Source organism: Camellia sinensis, chromosome 9, assembly GCF_055761805.1.
Source record: "Camellia sinensis isolate YWXY chromosome 9, ASM5576180v1, whole genome shotgun sequence".
Taxonomy (NCBI): Eukaryota; Viridiplantae; Streptophyta; class Magnoliopsida; order Ericales; family Theaceae; genus Camellia; species Camellia sinensis.
In genome coordinates this window covers 64,345,305-64,366,859 of record NC_138969.1, presented here as the reverse complement: position 1 = coordinate 64,366,859, position 21,555 = coordinate 64,345,305, and the positions used below count along the sequence as shown (strand labels likewise).

Sequence of the window (21,555 nt, the reverse complement as noted above, 5' to 3'; positions counted from 1 at the left end):
GATGTGCATTGAAGATAATAAGCTAGATGAGAACATGATGCAATGTATAATAGCTCATAACATTCTTTTATTTCAAATATCGCTACAACAACATCAATTTACTGCATTAACCATTTCTTCTTCTCATTGGTATTCCACAATTTATCATGTCATCAAAGCATAGCACTAACAACATCTTTCATGCTCAATTCACAACAATTGGCCGTTTTTAAGATTACAAGTGATGCCTTTCAATGATCAATTCCAATGTTTACAAATTTCTCTAACAAAGAAGCATAACCATTTGTTATTTTACAACAATACACTTTAAATATTCAACAATAATGTTAGGATAGTAGCTCTTTTCTCATATACTGGTAAACTACCATTTATGCTAATCAACGTGGAGTGAGTTTCACTCTCCAATTTTAGAACAACAAGAGGCTTCTAAACATGCTTTCACCTATCAAAATCTCCAACATTCTCTAGGGTTTTATGACAAGAATCAAAATAAACATCTTTCCCCTCTTTTGAAAGGGTTTTTCTTTCAAAATGCCACACTTACCATTACATGAGTTAAAATCTTCAAGGGGGTAGTTAAGAGAGAGAGATATCAAAAAAAGAAAACATTTTGAAACCCTAACATTTATGAGACAAAACTAAAACTCCAATATCATTAATGGAGCCTTTAAAACCAACCAAATCTAACATAAAAATATATATAACTCATGGAGATTTCTCTACCTCAAACTTGTTGATGGAAAAAGTGATGAAACCCTAACTTTGAAGATGAGAGGAAGCTTGATTTCTACACTCCAAGGGAAACTCTTGCCCTAGCCTTTCAAGATTGAGAGAGATGGTGATGATCTAACCCAAGAAATCACAAGGAATCAAAGTGTTTTGGTGTTTGGAGGAGGTTTTCTAGAGAGAAGAAAGAGGAAAATATGGTTTAGAGAGAGAGAGAAACGTCAAAAATGAGATACATTTTCGGACCAGAAGAGAAGAAAAAACAGGGGTTTTCGGACTGCCCAAGTCCCACATGTGTGGCGCTCAACCCTGCACGTGCGGCGCGCCTTCCCCGTACGTGTGGCACTTCTACCCCGCACGTGCGGCGCTTCCCACACCTCCCTCACGCACGTGCCTTTTAGGCAGTGAGCAAACCCCTGATGTTCCACCCTCACCGCACGTGCGGCCCAGAGCCCCCGCACGTGCGGCCCTGGCCAACAGCCTAGAAATTCTCCGACTCAATTCCCGGACACTCCGGACCAAACCCTACACCCTCCGAAACTGGTGAAACCCAACACTGAGCAAAGCAAAAATAATAGCTTCAATAAAGGAGTGCCCTCCGAGCGTTTCAAACCCAATGAGAAAAAATGAGGACAAAGCCAACAAGAAGGAAAAGAAAGGGAGGAAAAAGGGACCCAGTCATCACAAATGAGGTTTGTAAAGAATGTGGAGGTCTGCCTATAGCACTTGTTACGGTTGGATGTGCAATGAAAGGTAAAGATGACCCTAATTTATGGAAGGAAGCAGCTCGAGAATTGGGAAAATCAATGCCAACAAACATTGAAGGTGTTGATCAACAAGTGTACAAAAGTCTTAGGTTGAGCTATGATCACCTGCAAGATGAGGAAGCCAAGGCTTGCTTCTTGTTTTGTTCTCTATTTCCCGAGGATCATAACATCTTAATAGAAGACTTGGTATGATATGAGATGGGGTTGAGATTATTCAAAATGTTGATACAGTGCAAGAAGTCAGGGGCAGAGCAAAGTTAGTGATAAGCAATCTCATAGATTCCTGTTTGTTATTAGCTAGTGATAAACAAGATCGCATTAAAATGCATGATGTTGTACATGATGTTGCCATATTTATTGGATCCAAAAAGCATTTTGTAAGACCTGGTTGCAATTTGAAAGATTGGCCAAATATGGATAGTTTGGATCAATACACTGGCATATCATTGATGAGAAATCAAATCAGTAATCTTCCCGAGGTCTTAGAATGTCCAAAGCTCCAAATATTACTATTACAAGACAATGAAAATGCATGGTCATGTTCACATGAATTCTTTTCAAGGATGAAGGCACTTAGTGTTTTAGATTGGAGCCTACACTTCTATCCTCATCTTGACAATCCGATTCCTAGTCCTGATGCTTTCAATAACCAAACGTGTCTTCGAACATTAGTTCTTGAAGGAATCAAGTTTGGGGACACTAAATTTCTTGGACAGTTAAAGACACTTGAAGTTATTATCCTTAGGCATGCCTTCTTTTCTGAGGTACCAAATGCTATAAGAGAGTTAACTAATCTAAGGTTGTTGGACATGACTGAAAGCCGTCATGAATTTCTGATTCCGGCCGTAATGGTATCGCCTTTATCCCATTTGGAGGAGTTGCACTTGTTTGGCACCAAATATTCGAGCATGATCGGAGACCCTGTAGTAGAAGTAGTTGCTGCACTAAGATCTTGGCCTAGCCTAAAAGTGCTAACCATTTCTATACCGGACATTGCGTATATACCCAAGGACTTTGTTTTTCCTGAGCTGGAAAGTTTTAGTATTTTTATTGGAAAATCGAGTTCGTGGATGAGGATTGAAGATTATTCCCCAAATTATTTGGCACTTGCATATCTGGTTGGATCCATGGTACTTTGGGGTAAATGGCTAAAGATGGTGTTGAAGAGATCTACACAGAGGAATGAGGGATTTCATCACAGGCACAACCACGTGATCTGCAATTGCTTTTCAACCTGGAAGAATTGAAACTCTATTGTTTGCATACTTTCAAAGGGATATGTGCAGCAAGTGCACTTACTACTTCTAGCAGGGTGTGCTTCCCAAAGCTCAGAAGTTTGACAGTTAACAATTGTCCTGAACTATCAACTGTTCTTCTTCCATTCAATTTGCTACAAAGGCTACAACATTTGGAGAAGCTTGGGGTAGGAGATTGCGAGAAATTGGAACAAGTATTTGATTTTGGTTAAGGCATGAAGCTGCTTTCTAGTTTGACAGAATTAACACTAGTTTAGTTGCCTAGATTGAAGCATATATTGAATTGCTCCAGTCGTCAACATGTGCAACTCTGCAACCTAAGACAAATGACTGTCAATTCATGTGGCAAACTGAAATATGTCTTCCAACCTTCCATACCTCAAGCTCTTCATCAACTTGAAGTGCTTCAGGTAAGTTCTTGTGAAGAAATAGAGGAAATTGTTGTTGAGAAGCAATACGAAGGGCAAGAAGAAGAGAGAGTGGACTACAAGATGGTGTTCAAAAGTCTCAAAGAACTCTACATTGGAGGTCTTCCAAACCTAAGTGGTTTCTGCACCGGAGGAGACGACTTTCCTTTTGAATGGCCATCCTTGGAACAACTTGAAGTGAATCGATGCCCCAAAATGAAGACTTTCACTGCCACTACTTTCGGCAGCACACCAAAACTGAAGGAAGTTGAATTGGATGATGAATTCGTGATACTGCTACAGGGGATGGACTTGAATCAATTTGTGCAAACCCATATCATTTCAAACCCACCTAAGGTACTTCTCTATTTTACCACATTTAACATATATATACATACATGTGTATGTCGGGTAATATATACATACATGTATGTCTGTATATCAGGTAATTACTTACATTATGTGTAACACCCTGATTTTTGCATCACGATATGCTACCAACCCAACATATGAACAATAACCACAGGTATACAATTTAATAATTGAGATCTATCACATTCTCATAAATTTCTTGTCAAGCTCAAAGTAATAAATTACAATACACAGTAATATAAAAATATCCATCTTAATTGCCACAAGGGCTTACACCTTTCAAGACTAAGTGTCTTGATTCAAACAAATAAAATTCCTAACTCTACAACAAGTTCCATGGCTAAAGGCCAACACCATCAAAGAAGCTTTGGCGCTCCACATTGAATTCCATTCGCCTTTCGACACTATCATGGTACACCTTCAATACCTGGATTTTTGAATATCCAGCCCATAAAAAGGGAGTGAGCTTTGACGCTCAGTAAGAAATAAACTTAACAACAAATAAGCATGCTCAAAGTGATTATGTTGATGCAATGTCATGCCATGCATACAACTTATTTTTATTAGAAAACCAATTTGTAACATGCTAAATTCGTATTCCAAGTTTTGACCCAATTCATTAACCATTGAGTTAACAATGAACCATCATTTTATAATTAATTTCCACGTTACATGTCACAAACACTCCCCACATTTACTGGCCACCAAGCACAGTAGGGCACGTGGGCACCTCTTACTTTTAGAAAACCTCCACATTTACCGGCCACCGAGCACGGAGGGGCAATTGGACACCCATTTCATTCTTAAAACATCTCCACATTTTCTGGCCACCGAGCACGGAGGGGCAATTGGACACCCATCAATTATTGTAACTTTTCTGCCACATTTACCGGCCTACAAGCACGGAAGGGCAATTGGGCACCTTTATCAACATACCGATAACATCCCCACATTTTCCGGCCTACAAGCACGGAAGGGCAATTGGGCACCTCAACACACACACAACACATTTCAAAGTAACCCATTTTAATTAAATCAACATGCTTGACCCCAAAGCCATGAAGATACGATGCAATGCAATGCAAATGGGTTTGTAAATATCATAGTTTGCCTAAGGTTCAAATCATTATTACAAAAATAATTAAGATGAAACATAAACAAGGCAAGCTCAACAATTTCCATAATCATCTCATATAGCAACATCAATTCCAAATTCTCCATTGTTCCAACATCATGTGAATATCAACTCAAAACGACTCAAATTCCACTTATAAACGTTACTTAAGTAAGTTATCTCATTTCCATTAAACTCCCAAGCTAAGGTTCCAAAATAATTTAATCCATAACTTCTATCCCCACACTAGTTTCATCAAATTATTAGGATTTACCCATTTCATAGTTTCCATATATTCCAATACCATATTAATGTCAATTTTAACATAAAACCATCAACTAGTTCAAAATCCCCTTTTACTCAACATTTCAAACCTAGGGTTTTTAAAGAAAATTGGGGTTTTTCCTCTTTTCGTGGTTAAATCCTCAAATCATCAATTACTTTTTATCAATATGCTAAAACATTCAACATGCTTTGAAAATTTGAGTGAAAACTCCATTTGTGAATAAACAACAAGCCATTAATGTTTCTAACTCATAATCAACTCAAAATCCCAAAATGTCACCAAATCACTTTGAATCATAAACATTCAAGGCTAAAAGAACTCCCTACCTCAAGATTAGAAGCAAAGAAGCTAGATCCAAAGCGTCCTTTCAAAAATACAAAATCTAATCAGTTAAAAATGTTGATCTTCACTTGTTTTTCATCTTTGATGCAAAATCCATGGTGGATTGTTGGTAAGAATGGATGAAATTAAGGTTTTGGGAGCTAGGTTTTTGGACATGGAGAAGGAGAGAAGAAGAGAGAATGAAAAAGTAAAGTTTTAGGGCCAAAAAGTCACTTTATAATGTCTGTTAGCAACCTGGTCGCTAGAGTGAAGGACACTTGGCTCGAGCGTGGAAGAGAAGCTCTCAAGTTTTGAAAAACGCACTCTTAGCTCGAGCGAAGAAAGTCTCGCTCGAGCGAGCATGCTTCTAGCATAGAAACTCAAAATTGAAACTAGGATAACTCTCTCGTTCGGACTCCGTTTTAGGTGGTTCTTGTGTCCAAATTGAAGCCTCAGAAACAAGCTTTCCAATGGTTCTAGCCTCACATCCAAATTCAAAGTATGGAAAGAGAAAAGGGCAAAAGAGTGAAGGCTCATAAAAAATAAAAACTCAAGTTTGGGGCTTTTGATCTAATCTCGCCTAAATATCTTGTTAAGGCTTCAATTAAGATTCCAAACATCACCCAAGGGTCCTCAATTATAATATTTAAAGTTCATTTGCCAACACATCAATACCAAGAGTCCGACAACCACACAAGTTTTAAGGTGACGAGCACCAATTTACACCAATCCGATACGTATTAGAATCCGAGCCACTACATTATGAGGCAATGTTTTTTTAAAAAAAAAAAATTAAAATCAATCAAATTAAATTGTTTCTTTTATGTATATATATTCATTGTGTTTGTATGATCCATATCCGATTAATTTTAAATTTACATCATATACTTTAGTTTCGAAATAAATTTTAAGATGAAAAATCATGATATATTGCGTTTTTGAATGAACTACAAATCAAATTATCAACTCCTCCTCCTTGTTGTGAGTAGTTAATAATTTAGTTTGTAGATAATTAGAGATCTCTAGTAATTTTGAATTATATTTAGAGCAATACTACATACACAAAGTTTGTACACTTAAAAATGCTCAAAAATTTTAATATACGCTCGAAATTCATTCAAAATGTGGACTCTACTACATAAAAGTTGAATCTTAACCACATTATTTTTTTAGGTATATTATTGTGCTTGAATTTTGTGCATAGAGAGGCCCTTTATTACACTCAAATAACATTTAGTTTTTTTTTTTTTAATGTAGATTACACTTTTTAATGTAAAATTTATTGCTTTCTTTTATTATTTAGTTAAAATTTAATATATTGTCCTCTTTCAGGCATAGAGTTTTACTTTTATTTTTAAGTGTTAAGTTGATGGGTAAAATTTACTATCTAAAAAAAATGAGATAATAAATTATTTAATATTCTAGCAACTACTCACATGGTAATGCTCCCTACAATGAACCATTTGAATAGTTCTATTTTTGTTTGAGAGTTTTATTTTTAATCAAATTTTAGTATAAGGACATTTGGACAATGAATTTTTTTCAGGCCTTCAGATAAAGATGGAAGAGACCTAGTGGATTGACATAATGCCTTCCTTAAATAAAAAGAAAATGCTAACAGCGGATTTCTTTTTTTCTTTTGTTTTTATGCCTCTTAATAAATTTTATATTAGGTTTTGGCTAGGGATTTTTTTTTTTGGTTTCAAGTTGTCAAATTCCAAAAGTGAGACCTAGGCAATCACCTTAATGGCCTAATAATGATTGAGTTGTCATTAAGTCAACTATGCTACACTACATGTATATTTATATTAAATATTTTATTTTTCTTAAGACCAAAAAACAAAATTATATACAATCAATCAAAAAGTGATAGATGTCATGACTTGGAGTGATGATAGAAAGTGTTATTTCCCAAAAAGTAGAAGAGGGGAAGAATGAGTCCGGATCCTCGGTCGCACTTTCCTGCAGCCCTCCTTGCTGGGCGTCAAAACGACGTCGTTTTGACTAATTTTTTTTTTCACCTCTAATTTTCAGCCCTAGCCCCTTTGATAGAGATGAACAGAGCTAAACAGATCATTGAATGGGAGAGGCGGCGAACGCGAGGGCGAGAGACGAAGACAGAGAGGTGGCGGTGAGGTGAGTGGAGGTGGCGAGAGACGAACACATATTCGGTGTTGATTTGTTGAGGTTTGACGAGGTTCATTTCACCTCTCTCTCTCTCTCTCCCTTTCTTCTATGATTCATCCAAAGAGAGCCTTCAAACTACCAATTTTTTTTGACTTCTGTGAAATTGTGGCTGCTGGGTTATCTAATTTGTGAAATTTCTTCTGTTAATGTTTGTTAATTCTATCCATCTTTTCATTGAATGTAATGAGTTGAGTCAGTCATTCTAGAGGTTGAGAAGCATAATTTTCAATATATATACATTTGGCTGAAGTGAGTAGTATGGAGAAGGATATGAAGTAATATGAACCAGTGGAGGCTTGGAAAAACTGATGTTATTGATGAATATGCAAAAAATGCTTATAGGATTTGATTTAGAAAATGTGGGAGACAAATTCATTACTTTGAACTGACATGAACATTGGATTGATTTTTAGGAAAAGGCTGTTCCTTTTGCACCATGAAACACGAAGTTCCAAAATTTGATTGCATTTTTTTGGTTAATATTTTCCTTAATGTATTATGCTTTAGTTGGTTGCAGACTAAATTATTTTTCTTTTTAGTCTTTCATGTTGTAGGTTCATTTTGGTCAATTTTTTTTCTAAGTTGCACTTTAATTCTTTTGTTGCATATTTGGACAGACTTTCATGTGTATAATAAACACAACGGTTCATTTATTATGCTCCTTGTTCAGAGGTGTCTTGGTCATATGACACTCAAATTGTTTTTCATTTTTAATTTAATGGTTTAAATTTCATGATTGTGTAGCTCATGCAACTTATGCTTGTCTGCTTATGATTCTAGTAAAAGATGATAGGCTACTATTGAATAATTATTATTCCCTTTGCAGTTTCACCTATGTAGCTTGAGATATTATAGGTTCCTAATTGATTCTTAGATGTGTTATATAGTAAGGCTGGATATTTGACTGACTTTTATGGCTTGTTGCTTTCAAGGCAATCATCAGTATCATGATCTTATCCAGCTGGTTTAATATGAAGTTTAAAAATAGTTTGCATGCTAACCCTTAAGTTCTTCAAAGTTGTGCCCCTATGTTATGAGTAAAATATTGTGCAGCAATGCAGTTTGGCAGTGACATGGAAATCTTATCTGTAAATTCTATAGCCATATGAATGCTTGTAGTTTTGCAAATTGTTTGTCACATAGTTGTGATGAGTGACTAGATTGTTATGAAGCACGTGTACGGGTACAAGTATTGGTACGATACGATAGATAATTATTGTAGTCATAATTGTTTAATTTTTTACATGCTTAATCAGCTGCCTAGATTAAGGTTTTATGGATACATTTGAAATTGAATTTTGTGTTTACTTGTAATAAGGATTAACATGTCAATGGGTTCAAACAATGATAATGGATTCTTGCAAAATGAACGATGCAAATGTGGGGAAAAAGCAAGAGTGTACATATCAGAATCAGAGAAAAATCTAGGAAGGTTGTATTTCAAGTGTGCAGATAAGATTTGTGACTACTTTGCATGGGGAGTGGCTCCTACTGGGAATGCATTAAATATCCAAAGGAGAAGTAAAGCTATTCATATAAAGAATGAAGATGAGAGCAGGAATGATTATGATTTGAGAGAAACAATGAAGTTGTGAATATCTTGGAACGACTTGAGGCAAACCAACAAGAACGACTTGAAGCTATGAAATTCATGACGTTGACAACCATAATGATGGTTGGTTTTACCATGCTAGTGGTGCTGCTCAAGTGAATGCAACCATTTCTACTGCGTGTAACCACTGCTTGTAGAACTTGTATTTGGTTTTGAAGCTTTTATATGTGCATGTAAAATCCAAACAATGCTTAATTAATGAAGTTACTATGCTGTCAATTGTGTTAATTGATGAAATTGGGTGTTATGTATATAATGAAATTGCGTGTTAATCAATTGCAACATATTTTCCTAAATTTCTATTTAACTTGATACTCAATCGGGAACCACAACCACATCTCATCTTGTCTCGAAAATTTTACTAGTGGATCTCGCTTGTCAATACCCCGAGTTCCCTCTTTGTAACATACAAAAGTCCGTGAAGTTATTTCCTTAGTTTGTTTGTTCTTGTGTGCATACGACTTCCTAATACTAAAGCCAACCTTCCTGCGATAGTTATTGTAAAAGTCATATGCAGCTTGTCAGAGTCAAATGACATGCCCAATTTCGGCTTCCAACCACAACTAGCCAACTCATCAAGAACATTATTTTCTTCCATTACCTACAATTTAGTACCATACAAATAATATAAAAAAAAAAATAAAAATCACATAAACAATAATTGAATAAACATAGAATAGAGGTTTTTGTGTTGAACAAATTGTCAATATTTCTACCAGTTTTGGATGTCATCTCTTCTTTAATTTTTTTAACTTTAATTAATTGTTTTTCAAAGCAAACTACTAAACATACTAATGATCAATCCTTCTCCATACTACTCACTTCAGCCAAATCATTCCATTAAATGATAAAATGTATATATATATATACTCACATCAACAAACCTCATTTAGATTGCCTCAACAAATCAAGGAATATAAATAAGGAATATAAGCAAACACGTCCAATCTTCATAAACAAAAAGAAAAGAACAAATTCTAGTATCAAACCAAACATTAAAAAAAAAAAAGATTCAAAAACTCTAGTTGAAATCAATTTCATCCTTCTATCATGAATCTGATAACCTAGCAACCAAAATTTCACAAATTAACAAACCCAGGACTGCAAAAATTTTCCAACAATTATTATTAAAAAAAATAAAAAACCAGAATGAAGGAAACTCTAGTTCAAATCAATTTAAACCATAAATGAAACCATACTAAACCACAAAATCCAGCTTACAGAAATTTCACACCCAACGATGAAAATAATGTCATTTCAGACCCCATAATAATAATAATAGATGTAGTAACCATACTAGTGTAATAATGCCTCTGTTTTGTGAAAAATATTTTCCCTTTAAATCTACTAACTATGATCCAGGTTAGTCGCAAAATAAGCAAGTGCACCAACAAATGGTGCATTAATATACGTGGTCGGCTCAGATTTCCTAAAATCGACTCTATCATCCTCATAAGCATCATCCTCTCCAGGACCACCCACAACAGCCTCATCGTTGCCTTCCAGAGATGACATTATAAGTAATATATGAAGTAATACAACTTATCTCATCATGGTCGCAATCTCGCCTTGCCGTCACGTCGCGTCCCTCCGCCATCCTCCGTCCTTCGTTGTCGCCGTCTCCTCCTTTCGCCATCCTTCATCCTTCACCGTTGCTGTCGCGTCCCTCCACCATCTCTCTCAGTTCGTTTCTCTATGCCTCTCTCTCTCTCTCTCTCTCTCTCTTCGTCTACCGTCTCTCTCTCTCTCTCTCATCTCTGTCTAGTTGTTGATGTTGTTAGGGCTAAACAGAACATATCAGAGGAAGATGAAAGTGGAAGAAGCGGGAAAATCAAATTTTTTGGGGGAAAAAAAAGTATCACTAACCAAAACAACGTCGTTTTGGCGAGGGCGGCATGGAGGGCGACCGAGGATCCTTACTCGGGGAAGAATGCCTACTTGCTATCTCTCTGAGAGCAATTTTTGGTCCTTGTGCATTGCGTAAGATCTTTATTCAATCGATAGGTAATCTGAAAATGTTGTGAGCTTTCAATATGAATTTTACTACATAAGGAATAAATAAAATTAATTGGCCTTTCAATCTGCATATTTTCTTTGAAGCCTATTCAACATACACTTGATAGATTTGTCAGCCTATAAAATCATGCATATGTTGTTTAAATATCTTATTTTCCATCTACATAAACAATATTATCAAGTTTCTCACATTTTTTTTTGTTGTCATTATGAATGTTTCCTATAATAATCTTTCCTAATTTTTTTCTTTTCTTTTTTTTTTTTAGGCAAGACAGACTGATACTCTTGAAGATGAAATCCATGTTGAATCCTAATTAGATTGTGAACTAGATTATGAATTTATGAGGAATAACTCTCATGAGTAAGTGGACAATTCATTGATTTACCTCAAGCTATACCCAAAAACAATACAATTCTTATCTAAAAGGAATTTTTTATTACAAAAAAATAGACATGTTTTGTGAGATTTTTTTTGAATACTTTTTTCATAAATTTTTTCTAAAACCTATCCCATTTTTTAGGAAACAACAAAAATTTATTTCCAAAATTTCAAAAGCTGTTTTTTGTGCAAAAATGAAAACAATATGAAGTTTTTGAAATTCTCATTTTTTTGTTTCTGAAAATAATAAAAAACATAAAGGCAAACATTATATGTAGCAAAATACAAATATCTCTATCCTTTATAGAAATATACTGCTAGATTATTATTTCATTTTCATTTTCTTTTTGCAGTTGTAAACCATAAAGGATGTTGAGCTGCTCCCTATACGTGATGTCTACCTTAGGGTTTTATTGTGTAACGGCCTATGCTTCCTATGATTTGTGTTTCTAAATAGTTGTCTTGCTTTGCAATATCAAAACTACTACTCTAAATAAAGGTATGCTTACCTAATGTGTGCTAAAGATTTGAAGAGTGAATAAAGGGGCGAAAAAAGTATCCAGCGTGTAATTTTACTTTCTTTGCATTGTAATGGAGCTTGTATCCAAAATTATTTATCTCAATTAATAGTATTGTATGTTTGTTTTCATGCTTGTTTGTATCTGTGGTAAAAAATATATTGCAATTTACTCTTTACCGAAATGTGATTGACTAGTAACAATTCAAAGTACAACAATGAATTGTTGCTTGAATTTGTTAAGAGGGGCATGCAATTCATTCAAATTGTTGCTTGAATGCTTGCGATTCAGGCAAAGCGAGTTATGTTACGGAATCCAATGAGTCCATACTTAGATTTATGTTAGGAAATCCAAAGTGTCCATACTTAGAATCAGTACACGTTATCTCAAACATGCATTCACTTAAAGGCTTAAACATATATGGAGTGAATCCATCCGACATATATTAAGACTTTTCTTTTGTTTTTCTTCCAATATGGGACCATTTTACTTCAAGAAGTTCCAACAACCTCCCCCTCAAATGTGAACTTACACATCGGGCAAAGTTTTCGTTCGAGTCTAATTTACTCACTGTGTCTTATGCCTTGTAATGAGGTTTGTAACAAGTTACTCCAGAAAGATAGTTGAACCATCTTTTGCAACATTTCAAAAACATAGGATAATTATAAAAGCATGCAGGAAAGAATGTTTCTTTAGAAATGAATCCTTAGCAATTGATTCTTATAATTATCTTAGGTGAGTATCCAATGATATTGAAGGAAATAGAAAATGACACACATTAAGAAGACATAGGATCTCCATTTAGAAATAGAAATCCATTGCATGCCCCTTTTGGAAAGAAGTGCTTTAGTCACTAGGGTAATGTCCAAGCAACTCCTGTATAGTTTGTGGTCTATATGTCCAAGTCCAACAAATATTGACAAACAACATCTATTCATACATGTCAACATCATCAATTATGAAAATTTGATTGGAAGGAAGTTCTTAGTTACTATAGAAATATCCAAGCAAATTGAATCGTAATATGTGGTCAGTTTTAGTTTTTAATCAATAAAAACCAAAAGATTAGTTTGATGCCAAGTTTTATCCAACTCTGCCAAAACCAAACCGTTAAACCCTAGTGAGCATGCTTGTAACTACAAAGGCAACAACTAAGTCTACCTACCATGGAATTTCTTAGCTATCAGAGTTTGCTAATTTTATTACTTATCTTCCTTCTCCTAACCAAGAAATCTTCCAAAAGGCACCCACAAACAAGATACATGTGAAATGTAAAAAACTGAGAAAAATTGAAAAAAAAAAAAAAGTACTAAATCCATAAACAAGCTGTGTGAAACACATCAAATTTTGATTGCATGAAAAAGGACAATTATTGTCCATCTTCAAACTCCTACCTCCAGTATTGAGTACAGCCTACCATGTCTTGCCTTGCCACCCACCAAAATATATATGGGTGTTGTAACAAGCAGCTAACATTAAGGGTTAGCCCGATAGATGAGTTACCAAATGTAATGTCTAAATTCGAGTTTACTATTATGTAGCTTCCCCTTCCCCTACCAATACATATATATATATATATATATTATATTTTGTAGTAAGCATCCACCTTACTCCATGTTTTGTTCACAATGGAGTATCCAAAAACACATGATAATTGCCTTTCACTTTCTTTCATTTTTTTTATCAACAAAAAAATCACTTTATTGATATAAATCAAGAAAAGAAAATCATCAACAAAGCAGAGGGAAGTGCAGAAAGAATCAAAGCTAAACCGAGAGAGAGAGAGAGAGAGAGAGAGAGAGAGAACAAAAGAAGAACTCATTCCCGCACAACTCAAAAGAGTAACAGAAAAATTACCCCCAAAACTCCCAAATCATGAACAAGCCTCAGCCTTAAAAGAAACAACACAGCCTTATAAGTTATAACTTAAGGCTTCCCATAGTAGTAAAAATATTCTTCATGAAAGCAAGACCTTCCTAGCCAGCAAAGTAGCAACCATACACCACCAGCAACATCAAAGAACATATCAGCAACAACAACAAGAACAATAAAAAAGACCCAAGCCCTCTTCGTACCTTACCCACCTTATCACTTCAATGTCTGTCAACGCGACTTTGAAAGAAGCTTCAGTTTCGAGCTAACTAGACAACCATGTAGATCAGGGTCACCCAACGTCGTTTCTCAAGGTTCTGAAAAGGAGGATCAAACCACTACATAAAAAAATCAAAGAAAGAGGCAGGGCATACCCAACAAACACCACCCACACCAGTTTAAACAACAGAACCAGCGTTACCAAGAAAACTGACAGTGAATGAAGATATGGTATACAGATTTGACAAATCTCAAACACATTGGACAAAGCGGTTAAAACTCATTTAAGATTACCCCTGTTAGCTAAAAACTTCTTGAGAGGCTACTTTACCTAGAATAGCTTGCCAACAAAATATTTCACCTTTGAATGGGCGAAGATTATTCCAGAAAAGATATGCGACTTGAGAGAAGAAACCTCAAAGCCACAAGATAAATTTTCAGAAATTATAAAAAGATCCAATCGAATAGGTTCCATTATTTTTATCCCACTTTCATTGTAGTTTATCCTCCATGTCAAGAGTCAAGCAAAGAGAATTAAGTTTATTCATTAAATTATCGAAAAGGACATTCTTCCAAACAAATAAACTCCTCCTGAATTGCAAACACCACTTGTTGAAGCTTCCATCGAACAAAAGAACATCATTAACCATAACAAATTTTTGAGACAAAATCTAGAATAGTCTAGGAAGCTCATCTTTCAAAGATTTATCACCGAACCATAAACCATCCCAAAACAAAACTTGACGTAGACCCCCTGAACCGATCATAACAGAGAATCCCTCTTGAACAATATTCCTATTTGCAATGCAAAGACACACTTGGGATCTACCAACATTAAGGTCTTATTTGATAACCCTGGTAGGAGTTGGGATTGGATTGGTAATTTGATAAGTTTCGCATAATTCATGTTTAGTTGCACATCAAAAAAAAAAAAAAAATGCGTGGATAAAAAATCCCAATGAACAATAAATTCCCAAAAATGGGTGAATTAGGAATACCATGGGATGAATTTTTCCCATTGTAGACCGCCCGAACTTCCTTCGTACGCGGGGGCGCGAATTGGGTTCTAGCTACTATAGTTCGAACTCCTGTCACGGTTCTGAATCTAATCTCACAAAGTGCAATATAAGATTGATAAATCACCAAAGAGTCCAAATCAGGCAATTGGTTTTGAAAAATCAATTTTGAATCAAAAAGAGACAAACATGGACTACTTTGCCAAATTTCAGAGTCGCCACCTAAATATTTTGTTCTGGGAAATTTAGGAAACCCTGACTCGTGCCTAGGGCCACGTGTCCGTCATCACCAAAGTTGCCTCGGCACGGGAACTTGGGTACGAGAGGGGAAGGTCCTGAAATGAGCACCCCCACTCGCCTGATCAAAGATCGGCCTCTACTAAGCATGATATGTTGTTTTGAAAACACATGTGTTCTTATTCTAATTATTTAGCTAACTTACTATGTGATGCGCACAACATACAAGTATAGACTCAATCGCGAGAATTGGAACAAAACAATTCATGTTTGTTTTCGAAAATGGTTTGAAGTTGCTACTTGCAAGTAGGCTAAAGCGCGGATTTGCCACCAAACAAGTGGGCTTGAAAACATGATGATTTGCCACTTCAAGTGGGCTTAAAACTCACATTCTGATGAATTGTTCCAATTCAAGCAATGAAGCCTTCATCCACAGGCATTCATGTGGTTATAGCAGTTAAGCAAATAGCCTCTTGGCAAGCATGCTGTCATGGCAATACTCACATCTCATGCAGTATGCTAACGCGTAAATACTCACAGTGTACTCCGAGCCAAAACAAAAGCTAGTTAGAAATATGCATGATCCTAACTATACAAGATGCTTAATGCAACACATGCAATAATACAGCTAAATAGGCTCGGCTATCTAAGATGGCACATGAAGTGCAACAATTTGATAACATGCTTTGAAACACGTATTCAAATATGTATTGAAATACAATGCAGTTTGAATGATGCGCCGAGCCCGGTGCATGCAACACAAATGAATGAATGCAAACATGCAAAGCATATGTATGCTAATTGAAACATGCCCTAAACTAAACATCAAAAGCTGATAAGTAAAAGGGAGAAAGAAATGGGGTTGGAAGATATGCACACACGCACGCATTCTTATTACAACATTTGCCCCTTTCGACGGAGGGTCTAAATGAATAAGCTAAGCTATTCTAGGCTAAGCTAAGCTAACTAATCTAATTAAACTAATTAGACTGATTATTACAAACCCAAATCAATTAGCTATTCTAGTTAACTAATTAGTTATTACAACACAAATCGATTAGTTAAGCATGTTAACCAATTAAGTACAAAATCGACGAATTAGCTAACTAAGTAAAGCAGCTAAGGAAAGCAGTTAAAAGAGGTCCTCGGGGCGAGGGATGCATGCATGATAGATTGCCTCGCTCAGAAATCCATTGCTATGCCACCAATTGCCTCTGTTTGCATTTGATTTGATCTCTGAAAATTGCACAAACCTCCAGATTGCTTCTGCTCCAACACAGGAACCCTTTTGTGCACTGCCGACCAGAAAAAAGGGGCTGTAGACCAGAAAAACTGGTCGGCCAACCACCCTTACTGGTCAGTCGACTACTCCATGTGGTCGGTCGACTAGCTGATTGGCTAAACTCCAGTGTTGCTGCAACAGAGAACAACAAGGGGCATAGCAGTGTATTTGCAAGATATGTGTACACAACCACCCTTCCTATCATTTCTCAAGCTCAAAAGAGTGCGGCGCTTGACTCTTAAGCCACCAACCAAGCATCACAATGCATGATGGCCGGGAACCAAGCTTGTACACGTCAATGAATGCACAAATAGACTCGAGGAGCCTACACCCTATCATGCATGATCAAGGGCGTCGGCGACCAAGAAATGAGGCTCGTTTCATCACTTCAAGTATGAAATGTCTTTCATTTCTTGTGTTTGGATTAACGTCCGATGCAAACACATGCAATGCAACACAAACATGTTATCTTGGCATGTTTTACTTTGATTCATTTTGTTTACGCATTTTAGATTACCGATAAGTTCTTTAACCGGTTAAGTCCAAAAGTGAGAAGTCCTCTAATCAGAAAGGTGGACCAAGCCATAAGCATCTTGAGCATGAAAGAAGTTTCATGCCGTTGGCTAGTAGAAACCCTCAAGAGAAGGCTAAAACCATTAGGCATGAACGCCTCAATTTCGTGCTCAAACCAACAAAGGGTTTAAGATCACTTTCAAAGCGATATAACAAATGAAAGATGGCATGCAATGGCATACATTTCAGCATTGAAAAAAAGGATGCTAAAGACCTTAAAGCATGCAAACAATGCAAGCATAACATGTTGAAGGCCAAAAACATCAAAGCTAGTAAAGAGCATTTCACAAGAGGCATGCAATACCAAGCCTAAATGACTAAACCAACTATGGACAGACCTAAACCATGCCAAAACAGAGGCCAAAACATCCTGAAACTTGGGCATAAGAAGCTAGAAATGCATGCTCATATGATGGCTCATAAACAAGGCATAAAGGGACAGCTCTTAAACACAATTAAAGAGTGATAAATATGAGAGTATGGCAAAGATATAAGCTCTGAAATACCATGCCAAATGATGCCAAGGTGTGCAAACATCACAAGTATAGCATGGTAGGGGCCTCAAAACTCAAGACTAGTGAAGCCATTTACACTATAGCTATACAAAGCGAGCCCCATAAGGCCAAGGACACCCAAAACAGTCCTAAAGCATGCCAAAACAATGCCAAAAACATGCATGGATTATAGCTAACACATGCTAGAATGGAATGCCAAAACACCAAGTACACTAGGCTAATGAGCATGATTGCACTACAAGTGCAAAAACCAAGCAAGAGGTGATCCCCCCAACCAAAAACAGAGTTATGGCATGTCAAAATAACACCAAAAACATGCTGAGACGAAGCTAACATAAGCTAGAATGAGAGGCATAAAGCATGATGCATGTTAGGCCAACAAGTAGGATTGCACTACAAGTACAAAAACCAATCAAAAGGTGACTCCACCAACCAAAATCAGAGTTGAGGCATGCCAAAAAAACACCAAAAATGGGCTGATACTAAGCCAACACATGCTAGAATAACAAGCTAACTCATTAGGCATGAAAGGCTAGCAAAGAGGATTTACACTACAAGTGTAAGAAACATGCAACAAGTGATCAAGACAGCCAAAAACAGAGTTATGGAAGGTCTAAAAAGTCACAAAAATGAGCCTAAACAAGGCCACAAAGAAGTAGAAACACATGCTCTTTTAATAGGCCAACAACACATGCAAATAAGAAACAAGGAGGGGTGGCCAACCCCTCCTATTTTGGACCTCAAAACATGGTTTCCACTGCTGAAATACCTCTGATTTTCAGTGGTAAAATGGCCAAAAAATTTGGATTTGAAGGTGGTGAGAAGTTGCACAAAAGGCCTCACAAGCCAAGGAACAAAAAGGGAGAACAACCCCCCAAAGTCACCAAGCCTTAAACTACCATTCTTACACCCTAAAAACAGAGTTTTTAACAGTCCAAAACCAGCCCCAAAATACAACAAAACAATGGAAAAAGGGGGATAAAGCAAGTGTGCAAAAACAAGCTTGAAAGGAGGAAGTTCTTACCCTTGAATCACCTTGAAGGACAGCAGCAAAACCAGCCAAAATCAGCCTTTTGGAGCTCAAAAAGACCTCCAAGAATCTCAGCCCAAAGGTAGAGGTGTTTGGTCTAGGGTCTCTTTGCAAAAGTGTAGAGAATTCTAAGCTTAAGACTCAAAAACAAGATGAGAAGGAGAGAATTCTAGGGAGGGAGAGAGTTTTGCTCACAAATTTTCTAGAGAGAGAGGATTCTAGAGTGAGAAGCTCCCAAATTTTCTAAGCCTTCAAAAAGAAGTTCTAACCCTTGCAAAATGGGAGAAATGCCTCATATATAGCAATATACATGAGTTTGGTCGAAATATCTGATTATGGAACATGTGGCACAACCTGGAAATAGCTGGAGGGGAAAGATCTTCAAAATATCTGAGTTTTGGACCTTAGTGGTCGGTCAGCCACATTTTCTGGTCGACCGACCACCTTTTTGTCGACCATTTTTTTGGTCTATAGCCCATTTTTCTGGTCGATAGGAAAAGTTCTGCTTTCCAGGGCCAATTTCAAATAGGCATATCTCCTTCATCGAGACTCCTTTTCAGGTCATTCTTGTGTCCAAATTGAAGCCCCGGAAGTAAGCTTTCCAATGGTGTCATCCTTGCATCAAAATTCTAACTGTGAAAAACGTTATGCCTGTTTTAGTGAAGCCGCTCAGTTTTGATCCTACCCAGATTTATGCCGAACTTCTCCTCAACTAGTTTTGTTCTCTCTTCTCTCATTTTCTTCAACTCCAAATCCCTAAATAAGGTGTTTTGAAATATTTTTCAAAGATTTCATCTCTCTTTCATTCATTTCCACTTTGTCCTCGCTCGGTTTACCGAAAAACGTAACATTTAACGAAATGCGAGCATCGAAACATCGTAGGAACTTTATTTCAAAAATATTTTGAAAGAGAGGGTTTTAAGGTCTAAAAACCATTCAAAATAGCTTTGGTCCAAAATAAGGTGAAAGGTTGGGATTTGACTCTCCTCTTGCCGAAGGAATCGAACCTTTGCACTGCACAACTTTCACCACCAAGTAAGCAAATAGTGACGCCCAAGTCTTAAGGGCGGTAAAAAATGGGGTGCCTACACCCATGAGAATGTGTGTCAAAAGACAATTTTGCCTTTGCAATATATAAACAATAAAATCAACCTTCACGTAATGAGGTCTCATATGAAATTTCATATATTTAATCCTGATGAACTGGTGCAATATAAACATGAGCAATTTGTATTGATGTAATAATCCGATGGTAAAGAAATGTGAGGATTTGGTATTACATATTCAACCTAATACCATCATACTAGTAATTCTTAAATGTTAGCCATGGCCAATGAATTTGCATGCAAGGGCTGTAAGGTTCATTAATAATATGAAAATGTAGTTGTAGTGTGTTGAGCGATGTGTATAACATTTTTCTCAAGAAAATGAAACATTATCAAAAGGAAAAAAAAAGAAGAAGGAAGTTGGTATATATTCTTTGTCACCTTTTATCCCTAGAAACAATCAAACATCATACCATTGAACTCATGAAACTACTTACAAAAAAGGACTGCAAAGTAAGGTTCGCTTATAGACAACCCATGTATAGACATCCCACTTTAGACCAGTCTTAAGACTTGGGTGCTCTTTCTTGGGTACCCAATGATGAAAATGAGATGTGCTAGTCCTATGAAACCCTTTGTAAGAAGTCTAAAATGCAAGCTTTAAACTTTTGAAACACAGGTTTTGGCCAAAATGCTTTTCGACCAAATGGGAACCTTTTTCAGAAAAAGTTTGGTTGTGCAATTCCAAACATTACCAATATATCCTGAGGCTCATTTTTTTAAGCTAGAATACCACACATTTTCAAACAAACAGAACAACGGATGTAGTGGGAATAAATGGAAGAGGAGAAATCCTCTGAAATACCTATTTCTCCTCTCAATTCAGGCTAACCTTACCTTGTTGATCTAACGATGTACTTTTTGACTGGTCGGACAACATAAGATGGCCGGTCAAAAATGCATTCGGCCGGACATCAAATGGAATGGGCCGTTGAATTGTCTATGTACTGAGCATTTTCAGGAAGTTCAGCTTGTTCAACACACTTTTCGTAAATATCTTAGATATTTACACCTGAAGCTCTATAAATAGAGCTCAGCAACCCCTTTCTAGGGGTTGGAAAATTTGCCCAAGGCTAAGATAAGCCTCTTGACTTCTCCCTCTTTCTCCTCCATCTCCTACCTACCACCCTCTAACTTTGAACAATCAAACACCATCAAAGCTTGATCCTAAGCTTCTTGTGAAGGTTCTTGGACATTTTAAAACATATCTAAAAGGACTTGAGGGAATCGAGAGAGAGTTTGGTAAACAAAGAAGCTCATCCTCTTTAAAAGGTGAGATTATTGAACTTTTGACTATCATTTCTTCTCATTTCCTTTATTTCTGTCCTTGTTCTTCATTATATAACTGTTGTAAATATGTAACAAGTCGTCGTGGATGTGGAGGGAGTAGAAATTAGCCACCCATCCATTGAGTTAATAGTATTTCTTTCCTTTATTGCTTTCTTTAGCTAAAGTCTCTTCTTGTTGTATATTTTGGAACCTTATGGATGTGATTGGGAGTAGAAATTAGCCATCCATTCACAAGTTTAATATCTAGAGTAGTTTTTCTTGTTGTTACACACTTTCTCTTCACATATCCTATCTTCCAAGCACTTTGATCCATGTGTCTCAACTCTTCACTCAATGTCAATGAGTGCTAGGGGTTGTTTCATACGATTGCTTGGATGATCCTTGGGATTTGATGTTGAAAAAGTTGTGTTCTCTCTCCTACTAAGTATTTTTAGAAGTAAAACAAGAGATTTTA

The 21,555-nt window shown here is 36.4% G+C and overlaps 2 protein-coding genes across 2 annotated transcripts; both read left to right on the top strand.

The window, feature by feature from the left end:
• The first annotated feature begins 1,816 nt into the window (after window positions 1-1,816).
• LOC145799494 (putative disease resistance protein At4g27220) lies at window positions 1,817-2,961 on the top strand. Its single transcript, XM_082889084.1, has 2 exons — window positions 1,817-2,633; window positions 2,768-2,961. Exons 1-2 carry the CDS (start codon window positions 1,817-1,819, stop codon window positions 2,959-2,961), a joined length of 1,011 nt encoding a protein of 336 aa, XP_082745210.1.
• A 114-nt stretch (window positions 2,962-3,075) lies between these two features.
• Window positions 3,076-7,876, top strand: LOC145799493 (disease resistance protein RPS2-like). The gene is made up of 2 exons (XM_082889083.1): window positions 3,076-3,513; window positions 7,850-7,876. The coding sequence occupies exons 1-2, from the start codon at window positions 3,076-3,078 to the stop codon at window positions 7,874-7,876; spliced, it is 465 nt and encodes a 154-aa protein (XP_082745209.1).
• The last annotated feature ends 13,679 nt before the right edge of the window (window positions 7,877-21,555 follow it).